Here is a 13,545-nt window from a genome sequence, read left to right on the forward strand (position 1 = left end):
GAAGGAAGATAGATATGTATTTCGTTCCCCGGTACGTAACGGTCGATTCGACGTGAAACAAAGCGGCGCGACGTTTTGTTCGCGTACGCGATCCTCCAAATTAACGTTCAATTAAAGCAGACGCAACGCGACGGCTGACCGTGCTAGCTACAACTGGCAGCCACATGGACGGAGAGGAACGTAGCTCGAAACGCAGCTCGAAACGCAGCTCGAAACGCAGCGCGCAAGTGCATCCAGCGAATTGTGCGTAAGAACGCGAACACTGGAAAAACCACCATCACTTGCCTGCCGCCCACTCAACTTCTAATAATGCCAGCTTTATGTGCAATCACCGACAAAAGGAGGATGCCCACCGAACGCATTCTTCTGCCCTGCTCGTTAACAACAACCGGGCAAAACATTACCTTTTTAACCCTTTTGTGAGCCGCGATCAACTCGATACGTTCGTTATGCATTAATAACCAACTATATTCTCAAGTAGTATATTTTCACCCTTAATTTTTAGATTGTCGCTGGCTGGTCTCGGGCTCTCCACGACCTCCTCGGATCTGGCATACCGAACAAAATTTACCGTAACGAGAGCGAAATTTCGACAAGTTTTTTTTTCGAACGGAAATACGCGTGTTAAGCTCGTTGTCTGTTATATCTACATACATATGTATACATACATACATATGTATACCGAGGCATTGCTCGTGGTGCAGGTAAAAATTAAATTTTTATTTTAATTAAGCTTTTAGGGAGAGGGATGTGGGGGAAGTTTTTTTTTTAAAGAAAAGACCACTTACAGTACAATTTAATATCAGTTAAATATATAAAGGAAATATTTTATTAGAAATAAAAGATACAAGGGTTAACCAAGTTTTAAAAATACTTATTTATTCGTTACTATTACACTGTTTCATCCTCGATACGTTGTTTTTCTATTGACAAATCCGTGAGTAATGCTGAAACAACTGGTTGTATTTCTTTTTTCTTTTTTTTTATGTTTTTTAGGTTCTATACCGCAAAGGAAAATCCGTTTTGTCTCTTTTACATATTTTGTAACCAGTTTCGTGTACTGGATCCGAGTATATGTCAATTCGTTAGCCATAAATTGCAAATTAATTATGTTTTAAATTATTTTACCAAATGCGCGCACACGCACACGCACGCACGCACACGCACACGCACACACACACACACACACACACACACACACACACACACACACATACGACGCACGCACACAGCTAGAGCAAAATGATGTAAAAATTGATTTAATCCCGTGATTAATATTAAAGGTAAGGTTGATAAGAATGAAAAAGAAAACCGACGACCAGTAGTTTGAATACGTAACAATCATGTATTTGTTCCGTCTTAATACTTTTCTTTATACAGTTTCTTCCAAAGGTATTTGCATTTATTGTACGCATGCATTGGTGGTGATGGTTGGTGGTGCTAAAATAAGAAGAAAAAATGTCGAGTGTGACCTCTCCCCTCGAACAGATTCATTTCGAAGAATCAGAATTGATGAAATGTTCTGTTGCTGTTGCTGTTGTTGTTGTGGTTGCAGTAAAATACAAAAGGAATGAACGTTGCGAAACAACTTGTACAGAATTTCATTTATTTGTCCAAAATGAATGAATGAATGAATGAATATATGTATATGTATTATATACATATACATATGTATATAATGGATGGTGATTCTCATAGTCTACACTGTTATGAGATCAATGTTCCCATAGTGCACACATCTATGAAACGTTGCAACGGATATAGACCGATTGTTTAATAAAGGAACATTGAACGAAATACATACCAGAATATTAAAATGGCGCAGTGGCGTTACTGAAAACAGATGTCATAAAATGGTAAACGTATCTTGGAGATTATTTGGAAAAGTAGACTTGTACTAATCGTGATTATTTTCTAGATATCCGTGTCGAAAGAGAATATTGGCAAATTGAAGGGTATTGAAAAAGCATAAATTCCACTAGAACGGTTGGCCATCGGCCAACTAACCCAGGCCTAACAACGAAAACGGATATTTATTTGACGCGATATGACTTTACCATTTAATTATCGAATAGAAAATTGGTCTAAAAACTAACCGGTCTTTGATCCAAGGCCGTCTATCTGAACCGCTGTGTCGTGTCGTGTCGTGTCGTGTCGTGTCGTGTCGTGTCGTGTCGTGTCGTGTCGTGTCGTGTCGTGTCGTGTCGTGTCGTGTCGTGTCGTGTCGTGTCGTGTCATGTCGTGTCGTTTCAAGAGAAAAAGATTCTTGTATCGTTCCAACGGTAGAAACGCAAAAGCCTGTAAACTGTAATTGGAGAGCAAAGAGCAAGTTGAAACGTGAGAATGCATTAAAGTTGAAAAGAAAAAAGATCAGGATCCGTAAGCAAAGTAAGCGAACGGCTTTTCAGTCAATTTTCCAACAAGTATATGTACCCCTTTGGTCTTGGAAGTTTCTCTCAAATCGAATTCTTTTCTTTGAGCAAAGCGTCGATATCTTTAAGAATATCGTCGGAGCCCATGTCCAGCGTCAGATAGTCGTCCTCGTTGATATTCAACAAACTGTCGCAGGAAGCCATAGTAGTAGTCTCCTTGGATTCGTCCGTGATGTTGTGTTTATCCACCGAGAGTTTCTCTTGGTTTTTATCAAGCTGTGTTTGATCCTCGTCCGTGCTACTGTCGCACAACCTGATCTCCACCTCGTTCCTTCTAGCTAGGTTGCTCGACTCTGACGACTGTGTTAGGTCTGGATTCAGCCTGTCCAATCCGATACTCGCTGCACTTTTCCTACTCTCGTTTTTCTCCTCTTCCATGCTCTTCCGTTGAGCTTTTATCCGAATATCGGTAAGGGTTGGCAACTCTTTGATTCTTATCGGTGAAGATTCGGTTAAACTCCTCCTGAGTTTCACGGGAGGCACACTGCTCCCGAACGAGCAGCCACTACTCTCCGTAACGTTATATTTCATTTTACGTCTGTTCGTATCGTCCTGGCAATCCTCGAGCGACCTCTTTATACCTCTGATCCCTCCGATCCCTCCGATCCCTCCGATCCCTGTCAACGTCTTTGTATCGTCCTTTGACAAACGTCCTTCTTTCGTCGGTTCATTTGTTTCGTCCTTCAACGGTGACTCTACCTCTTTCTCTTTCTCTTTCTCTTTCTCGAAGGTGGCTTTGTGTCTCTTTCTGCGTCGAATCTCTTCCAAACTGAGAACTTTAAAGTCCAAGCTCTTCTCTCCGTTCTCCTCCGTAGTTCCCAGCCGCGGGCTGGGATACTGAGAAATCTTTTTAGTCCGGCGAGTCTTGATCTTGCCAGCAGCAACGTCGCTACGATAGTCTTCGGTCTTGTAAGAATAATACGCCGCGCTCTCAGCCTGGATCTCCTCCAATCTGATCTCTTCGTAAGTCTTGCAGTAAGGAACCCTCGGTTGTGGCTTCACCGGCGACGGTACACTTTCATTGTCCGATTCTGGAAGAAACATAGGGCGAAATGCGAGAATTTATGTTACTCGTGAGTAGCGAGAGTGGTCCTCGATGCTGGTGGCCTACCACCGCGTACACAACCCCGTACACCACCGCGTCATTAATTATCCTCAGCGAGCTTTCCCAAACGTAATCTTCCGTATATATATCTTACATTATTATACTATTCAATTCGAACCAGTCCTCTCTCTCTCTCTCTCTCTCTCTCTCTCTCTTTTTCCAATATCCGATACAACACACCTGCCAAGCTTTACTTTTTTAACTTGACAATTTGTCGAGACTTGTGAGAATTCTCAAGAGTATATCAACTCTATTTTAGTCGTTAGCTATTATCCCTTCGCAGTCAACCATCCGCGTCTCTTCATTCTTTTCGTTACCTCTGCTCTTTAATGTACTTTAATAAGCAGCTTTGTCTATAACTCGCTAATTTTTATCCTAAGGGAATTATTCTATTTCCCATAGGAAATTATTGCTAGCAAATTTTTAAAGAGTCTATAATATTGTACAATTCCAATACTTTTATCGATATTTCTGTGGTACGATCAATCTCCGAATCTTTTTGCAACCAACCTCTCTGCATTCCTTTCCATCCTCTCTCCGCTTTTATTTATTTATTTATTTCTATCTTGTTTTCGTTTCATATATTTTTAACTTTCCACATTACTTTTTGATATTTACCTCGTTACAGTAGTCACAAGTGAAACTAGCGTGCCGTTTATGAACTTTACCAATTCCTCAAGTAGCAAGGAAACTGTATCATATTTTTTTATGCTTAAAATTTAATAAGGGAATCGTTATCGTCGTAGTCGTCAGTGTCGTCAGTGTCGTCAGTGTCGTCAGTGTCGTCATTGTTATCTCTTTGCATTTCTTTCTTTACTACGTTTCTCTGTAAACTTCCTTTCAAAGCTTCTCGTTTTCTCTCTCTCTCTCTCTCTCTCTCTCTCTCTCTCTCTCTCTCTCTCTCTAGCTTCACTTTCGTTTTCAGACTTGTCCACTTTTAGCCCTCTCCTCTCCCCTACCCTCCCCTACCCACCCCCCGCTCGCCCTCAATAAAAAAGAAAAAAGAAAAAAGAAAAAAATTGAAAACGCGTTTCAATAAACTCTGTGAGAATTTGCAACAGTAGCCTGTTTCCAAGCATCGATACTCTCGATGCGCACAAGCTTCTCCAGAAAAATTTTAAAGCAACAATCAATCGTATAATATCATCGTCGTGAAATTTCTTTTCCGTCAACAAAGCACAAACAATAACAACAGTATGAAATAATTCTGCTACATTTCACTTTAATTTCCATTTAATCAAACATTTCCTTCTCGAATCAAATTTAGATATTAATAAGTTAATAAACGTAAAATATTTGTCGTTTTCCAATTAACAATAAAATAATAATTTTCATCGCTCCTCGTGGTTCTGTCTTCTTCTCCATAGAACCATAAGATTACAAACGATCCAAGACGAATTACATTTAACGGACAACTACCGTTTAATATTTCCAATAATATTAACATTACGTTTCGACATAATGTTACTAATAAATACGAAACAACAATATCGACAACTATCTAACCGATATAGAGGCACAACTATAATAATCAGGAGGAAATTAACTGGCCGTTCGAGATCACCGAGGATAAATCACTTTGCTGATTTCACCGTTTTACTACTATCTCTACTATCCTCCGTATTTCCTCTCCTTGTATCACACGCACGATCAGTCTGTTTTTAATATACATATAGACAAGGGTTAACGAAAGGCCAATTAAATTTCATCCGAATGTAGTTTCTTATTACGGGGACAATAACAGAATGTTCGAAAATGTAGAAAAGAAGAAACGCAGGAGATTCGTTGCAGTCGTACCGGCGTTATTTTCCTTTCTTTTTATGGTATCAAGTTTATTAAAATCCAAATACCATCTCAATAAAAATTAATAATTTCAATTCGTTTACATAAATTCATATAGCAAGGAATTACGTGTCGCCGCGTATAATCGGTATATGTATAATCTCTCTTAAGTGAATCCCTCTCTGTCGAAAATACACAAGAAACATATTCTCGCATTTATTTCGCCGTTAATAGTTACGTAATTTTACAGATCGTTCAATCGACGCAACAACAATTTCTCTTATTGGTTATTCGTTACCGATTCGAGACTTTTTCCGTTCTGTTAAAACACTGATTATATGATCTTGAACAAACAAGTTGACGAAATGTTCAATGTTTGAACGACTGGAAATCACAGTTCTTGTACAATTGTTAAATGAAAAAAAAAAGAAAAAAAAAAGAAAAAAAAAAAAAAACAACGGCATATCTTCGTCAATTGTAATAAACAATATCGATGACGATGACGTTAACATCAACTATACTACCAACGATAGTAGTAACATAAATAATAGAAGCAAGGAGAAACAGTTTGGAAAAACGAAAGAAAGTGATACGATTGAAAGGAGCAACCATCTCCTCTGTGGAGGACGCGCGAACAATAATTGCAGCTGGACGCGCATAATAAGTAAATATTACGAAAAAGGAAAAACGCGAAAAGAATGACAACCGACACTATCAACTTTTTTAAATCGAAAAGATAAATCAACGCTTGTATCGAACCAAATTATTAAATGGTAAAAACAAGTATAGAAAATGTAAGAAATGTTTCGAGAACACGAGTATAGAACGATCGTATATTTAACAAAAAAGAAAAGAATGTAGTAAATTGTTTATAATCTTGATAAAATATACGAGAAAATGATGGCGGTAGCAATGGTTGCGATTATAATCACACAAATCGTCGATCAACTTTGGATTGTTACAGTCTAACGTTAAATGCATTATTTATTAGTTAAACATCGGCACGAACAAATTTTCGCTTAAATGGATACGATAAATAAAGTTATTAAGGTAATCGCCGGGAACATACGTCCAGCTGCTGATCTCCTTCCTTCTTCCCAACTATTATATAAGTTAGTACTGTTGCACTATTTTCTCTCTTATATTCACGCACACACGCACTCGCAAACAAGTTACATGCGTTACAGGCCGTGTTCCGTACAAAATAATTCTATTTCCTGACAACATCACAAGACACATCGAACGCAATTCACCAGTTTTAGCAAAACGAAACAATTATTCCAAATACGAACATATTTCCATTTCAAGCACCGTTCTCGTTAATCAGGTAGAAAGAAATACTAGTTGAAGAAATTTCATGAATGTAAATTTTATTTCATACTTTTCGCACGGCTTTCGCGCGGACGCTCTTTCGTTTCTCTAGTCGCAAACGCAATGAAAGAGTCCTTGAAAAACAAGTTTCACACAGCATCGAGACAACAATATCGAATATTTCTCAATCGATACAAAGGCCGGTGATTATAAATAACCGGTTCATTACTTTCGGAAATTATCTGTGACGCCATATCACATTTAATACATTCACGATTAAATTCATTAAGATTAGTTATCGATACAAACGAAGGTATCGGATATAAGTTAGTTTCCTAGCAAGTTCTTTACAATAGAAAGAAAGAAAAAAAGAAGGAGACAAAATGAAAGACAAAGTCTCTGTATCCTATCAAGTTTACATTATTCTTCCTTATAATATACAATCTCTGTCTCCGTTTCATTCGTGCACACTTTTATCCTTGTCCCTTCCATACCCTCTGACCCTTCTTCATTTTCATTCTCTCTCTCTCTTGCTCGCTCTCTCTTTCTCTCTCTCTCTCTCTGAATTTCCCAATCAAAGTACGGTCATATCAAATCTTTCATTTTCAAGTTACGTACAAAATAAGGATTTTCTGTCTCTGTTATCAGAAAATTTAAACTGCACGCGTGTACACCTCGTAAATGTTGACGTAATTTTTTTAACTGAAAATCTTTTTGACCGAACGAAAATAAATCGGCAGAAAGTGCAATTAAACCTAGGGCTCGAGACTATAACGTTCGATTTTACCCGTAAAAAATCAAAGACGCAAAAACATCCCAAATCCGTCGTTCATGATCGATGCTAAACACTCGATTACGTAGCCGACAATTATTCCTCGACCATAAATATGCCATTAGCGGTTCAATATATAATATCTTATTATGCTGTCGAGTTGTCGTAATAAAGATTACATTAGTTTTCCCTTATACCTCTCGTGCGGATCTAGGCGCAAATAGTAATTCGTAACAAAAATAATAAATATTGCAATTTGCATCCACTAGGACCTAGGACATTTTAATATCGGATACACTTCATTATTATTATTATTATTATTATTATTATTATTATTATAATAATAATATATTTTACCAACTCCTTTACCAACATTTGTTTTAACTAACACACAAGTAAAGCAACACGCGACTGGAACAAAATTCAAAAGTACTATTTAATACACCAAGTTCCGCTTTTGCTTCACGTTAAAAGTACATATTATGTAAATGTCTGTATGCATGCAATATTAAGTCGTATTTCTTTTCTTTAAAAACTCTCTCGCTCAAAGCAAGCGCTTGCTGCTCCCCTTATTCATTCTTCTTTCTTTTCTACATATACACACACGCGCGCGCATATATATATATATATATATACATGTAAGTATGTATGCGTGCGTGCGTATTCCATATATATACATAAATACATACATATACATATACATATACATATACATATACATATATATATATATATATATTTATATCTATATCTATAGTTATGTATTTGTATTATATGTATAATTCCATATTTTATCATTTAACCTTTTCTTCGTGTGTGTGATCTATACGTCGTTTTCAATACTCGAAATTGTCCTTTCTTTGCATGCTATCTTTATTATTCGATGAATCTAAAGCGATGACTGTTGAACAAAAATTAAACATTTCTATACCATGCAAGCTTTCGCCGATTGCACACTGATTAAATGACTCGTTTGTCAACTTGCTCGAGAAAAATCCGTTTTATACTCGTCGATGGAGTTTTTCAATTTTACGTTAATTTAAAAAAAAACAAAACAAAAAAAAACAAACAAAAAAACAAAAAAATTCACTCGATCCAGTACCTTTGTAATTTCTTTTCCATTCCGCAACGACACCAAAGTTTTTCCATCGCCGCGATAATACTTATTTATCGCTTTCAGCGGCATTAATTCACAATTGATCGCTATGTGATATACATAATCGAAATTAACATGTTCAAATAAAATTTGTCACAATTCTCCTTAACGCGTTCAAAACTACCATTTATCTCATGCAGCACGATTCGGTGTGACGTTCGCTTTTCCTTCAACATACATATTCGTATTTAATTTTCTCTTATTCGTTTTGTTAATGCAAAAGGTACAACGCAACGTTAGGACACGCACACTGTTGTAACAAATTTTCTCTAAATACAAAGTGTCGCTGTTATACGCTTTGTGTTATCCCATGCCGTTTCGACAATTCGCTAATTCGTGTGGAAAGCCAAAACATATGAAGGCATTATATGTATATCGATCGTATGTACGTGTTAAATTAAGGCTGGGATACGGTTCAATCGAATACTGCTTATCCTAAATATAAACTCATTGTGTTTTGTGTTCATTTATCTCGCCTTACATCTTTTCTTTCCTTTTCCTTTTTCTTTTTTAAAAGAAAGAATGTTACAATATATGTAGTAGGTCGCATGTTTTATTACACGCAATATTGCACAAAAACAAAAGCACGTGTGCGCCTGTATCTGAGGCAGTATTCGACTCGAATAATTGTATTCCTTTACTACACATTATTCGCTTCGAGATATAACCACAAGTCCGAAAAAGAAATACATCTTATTGATAGAACCTTTTCTTTATAATTGCTTTGCATTCACAAGTTATGCTTCAAACTCAAAGTATCATGTGTTTTTTTTTCTTTTCTTTTCTTTTTTTAATATATATATATATATATATATACTTTTTACACACACAAAAAAAAAAAACAAAAAACAAAAAAAATAGTTTCTTGTTCGAACGATTAAACAGAGACAAACACTTACAACTCAATCTTCATAAATAGAATTTTCACCCTACACATTCTGACGTTTAATTGATATAAAGATATCTGTGTGAGTCGAGTAGTGTGCGTGCGTGTGTGTGTGTATTTGGGGGGGGGAGGTGTAGGGTAGCAAAGCGACAACCTATAGCTATCTTCTTATTCATCCAGTAGTTTTCGTTTAGGTATCTTATAACACAATTACAGACTTGTTTTCTACTACGATATCCGGGAAAAATTCAAGGGCTCATATCGTACTGCCGCTGGAGAAAGATAGCCATAAGAAGTTAGTAGAGGGCTACAGGCAAAGTTTAGATATAGCAGCCCCTGGAGAAATTGATATTCAAATCTACGTTTTTTTATTGTTTTTTTTTTTTTTGTATTTTTTTTTTGTTTTTTGTCTTTTTTTTTTTTTTTACATACAATAAGATCATCGTATTCTTTTGCGACAACACGATTCTTCTCGATTGTTTTAATCGATCAAGTTATGACGATGTAACTAACTGTTGTCGGATAAGTGTTAACGTTAATCGCTATCCAATAGGCAACTAAACTGATATTAAGAATACAGTTTCATTGAATTAATCTAAATGTTGCATGTTATCCCTCTTTTCGGTGACGATGTAATACATACACTGTGTATACAAAATTATATGTGTAATCAATCATATTGAAATAACACGTACCGTCGACTACCATTTTTAAGTGTAATGTACACAAATGTTTGAAACCATCTTTTAAAGGAATCTTTCATGTATCGATACGATTTCACGATCATATTTTATCCAATAATAAAGACAACGATATAGACTACCTATTGCTTCTTTCTACATTTTCTAAACTAATAAAACATCTTGCACGTATATTCTTTTATAATTTTTTTATTAAATAAATAGAATGAAAACTATTAATATTTTATGTATCAATAATTTGAAGTAGTGCAGTCTTTATTATTGAAAAGGCAATTGGAAACATATTTTACGAATTTACGATAGATTAACGCGTGTGTCGGTCACTAGAAAAAGCCATTACTATCAGCAAAATATTCTGTAACTTTTCAATCACACTTATGCGGTTTAATTAAGCGGGTTTTTTTTTCTTTTCTTAAGGATATACTTCTTTTTTTTTATGGTTTCCTTGTAACAATTCACTTTCTGTGAAATAAGTGAAGCGAGGATCGATCAAGTATCGGAAATGTACCAACATTCCTGGTGCTCAATCAATATAAAAGTCTGCAATAACCTTTTTTCGAAAGCAGAAAGTAGATTTTACTTTTACATATCAAGTAATCGTATATGTTTATTCTTTTAAGAGCAATATCTAGTTTAATATAACTTTATATCTGTTTTCTTCTTCTTCTTTTTTTTTTTTTTCCTCGGTATTTCTATCAGTGTACTTTTCTATGCTGGTTGACGGGCGATGGAAATTTACATTGTTACAATCAGAGTGTTCGTTCGAACTTTAAAATCGTTTATAGGATGTCATTTCAAAATATGGAAAGGGAAATCTTGACGTTTGAGGCTGAGAAGTTTGTCGTGTATGGATAGGCGAGTACGGCGGTTGTTGAAGGAGCGGAGAATTCTGTTGATTTTGTAACGGTGATAACGATTGGCCAGGAGAATGCGAATGCAAATTTGGCGGATGAGAAAACGATAGTGCATGATGACAAGGGGAAGTCTGCGAATTTTGTACACTGGGTTGCGGTACGTTTAAATTGTTCGTGACATTGATATTATTTAGAATGTTGAGACTATTAGAAACGTTATTAGGGATTGTCAGGTTGCTTGGTATACTGAGCGTATTCGGAATATTTATACTTGTTTGCAAATTGGGTGGAAGGGAGAGAGTAGCCGATGCAAGGTAATGTACGCTGAAAGATGGACGGGGGGGCTAGTAAAGCCTCATACCTTCTTCAAATTTGACGATAAGAGGATCAACGGCTGGACTGCCAATAAAACTGCCCGCTTCGCTACTTCCTCTACCTTGATCCGACTCCGTACTATTACCATCATACTTTGTATCATCTATCAACGATAGGAGAATAATTAAAACTATACACGGGGATAGAACGGGGATAAATTACGTAACGCTAGAAACGCAGCTAAATATGCTTACCTTGACGATTTAACCATTCTTGATTTAACGACTTTGATGTTAATTCGGAATTCTTCACTGGATTAATAGGATCGCTAGTAATTACGCGAGCATTCTTATGCATAAACGAACAATGCGGTTTTCTACAACCTCCAGGCTGGGTCTCCCAATAACATGGAATCGACTTGCGATTTTTCTAATCCAACAACAGAAAATAACAATCTTAATAATTTCTTTACTTTCTTTGGTGAACTTTGGTCGCGTACGTAGCCGAAACATACTTACTTTTAATTCCATATGCCTAAAGTTACAGTGTTCGTCGAGACATTTACCATGTTGCCAGTACGTGCACATTGTTTCACAACCCAAGGCAGACGGTTCATGTCTGAACGGGCAATGGTCACCCTTTGAACACAATCGTAAATCAACCAATAAATAACAAATAACGAAATACAAGTATATTTTTTTAATAGAAAAATACTAATAAAAGAATAAAGCCGATACAAGTTTAACGTACGATTATCATAATAGTTGCAGTGCTCGTTGTAGATATCAATACTGCATGATGGTACGAACAAAAGATTTTTCAATTATTCGAATTAAATGTGAAATACTATAAATCTTTGATCAACGTTCAAAGTATTATCAATAAAATCGGATTTGTACAAGTGCGAGAAAAAAAAAAAAAGAAAAAAGAAAAAGAAAAAAAAAAAAAAAAAAAATGACAAAATCAAAGCACCTTAAAATTATTTAAAAGACAATTAAAAGACATTACATAATACTTAAGTAACATTGTAATATGTTTCGAATTAATTTGTCAATTATTTGAAAAAGAAGGGTATCGTGAAACCTGGCTTCAACATGGCCGATCTAACCTCGCGAATCGAACAAATCAGAAACAATATGGAACAAATTTACGAAAGATTTAGAGTTTTATCGGGACGATCGAACACGACGAACATTACGTTTGTATCGTTTGTGAGAAAAATTTACCTTTTTGCACGTAGAATAATAGAAAAAGTAACAGTCGGTATTCTCGTGACCGAACTCCATTTGCAAAAACTGATAAAAAGATTGAGCGATCGTGTTCCTTGCTGAAACAGAAAATATTTCAATTCATCGACGTAATCAACAATCATAAATAGTTAAATAAAATGAGAAAATTGAACATAAAACGTTACCACTTGGCAGAAAACACGATTAGAAATTAATGTATCTTGTTTGGCCGCTAGTTTCAATGTTATCGGATATTCTCGCTTTGAATTTGAAACTTTTAACAACCACAGGTATTTCAACCGTTAAAACTGACCTTTTTTCAACCTGTATTAGTTGTGTACTCTTTACTTACATGTGGTGGCAGCGATTCCTTGGGTGACTTCTTTTTTGCCCCTTCGCTTTGACCCACACACTAAATCGACTCGCACACAGATTCAAGTAAATAGTTCGACCGTAGCACTTGTCGCCCCTTTCGTTGTAGACGCTATTCAGTAATAGATACGATGGCGTAAACTTACGAAGAAATGCGAAGACACACGACCGTTTCCGCGCTTTTTCGACATCTATAGAAACAATTTATTAAAAATATCTTCTCGAAATTTCATTCAATTTACATTCGACCGAAACACCTTCGATACAATGTATCTCGGTTAATGATTTCCAATTCAACTGTATATTTTAAGTAACAACCGTGAAATACGTTCGTACGAAAATAAAGATACAAAAATTTAACGATTTTCGTAAGGGGAAAAGATCGTCGTACGTGCGTGTCCCACGAAACCGAGTCGAAATCATAGTTACATGTTAGAACAGTAGTAGGGGATAAAAAAAAAAGAAGATATTTCATCGGGTGGAGGGAGTTGAACGCGGTTTTCATCGTTAAAGTTCTAAGTTCAAAAATTTTATTTTATTATGAATTTAATTCATAATCAGTCACAAAGTTTCTTATTATTCGTAAGCGATAGTACATGTTTTAGAAGAAATACATATACACAGTTTAGA

The 13,545-nt window shown here is 35.9% G+C and overlaps 1 protein-coding gene across 3 annotated transcripts; it reads right to left on the reverse strand.

Moving 5' to 3' along the window:
• Positions 1-1,461: 1,461 nt before the first annotated feature.
• LOC122403952 (zinc finger CCCH domain-containing protein 11A-like) lies at positions 1,462-13,010 on the reverse strand. 3 transcript variants are annotated; one of them, XM_043407778.1, is made up of 6 exons: positions 12,896-13,010; positions 12,541-12,641; positions 11,833-11,952; positions 11,569-11,743; positions 11,361-11,477; positions 1,462-3,463 (listed from the first exon to the last, which is right to left on the reverse strand). In XM_043407778.1, exons 2-6 carry the CDS (start codon positions 12,598-12,600, stop codon positions 2,457-2,459), a joined length of 1,479 nt encoding a protein of 492 aa, XP_043263713.1. In that variant the 5' UTR covers positions 12,601-12,641; positions 12,896-13,010; the 3' UTR covers positions 1,462-2,456. The 3 variants fall into 3 exon arrangements, with proteins under 3 accessions (XP_043263713.1, XP_043263712.1, XP_043263714.1); XM_043407777.1 differs by having other exon boundaries at positions 12,541-12,637; positions 12,896-12,942; XM_043407779.1 differs by lacking the exon at positions 12,896-13,010 and adding an exon at positions 12,729-12,881.
• Positions 13,011-13,545: the final 535 nt, after the last annotated feature.

Source organism: Colletes gigas, unplaced genomic scaffold (assembly GCF_013123115.1).
Source record: "Colletes gigas isolate AHSC1104 unplaced genomic scaffold, ASM1312311v1 Colletes_gigas_Sc00085, whole genome shotgun sequence".
Lineage (NCBI taxonomy): Eukaryota > Metazoa > Arthropoda > Insecta > Hymenoptera > Colletidae > Colletes > Colletes gigas.

Coding starts and splice junctions, on each gene's coding strand:
- LOC122403952 (XM_043407777.1), bottom strand. Junction 11,953..12,540: donor ATTATTCTACGTGCAAAAAG/GTAAATTTTTCT, acceptor TTGTGTTCAAAG/GGTGACCATTGCCCGTTCAG. Junction 11,744..11,832: donor TTAGGCATATGGAATTAAAA/GTAAGTATGTTT, acceptor TTGTTGGATTAG/AAAAATCGCAAGTCGATTCC.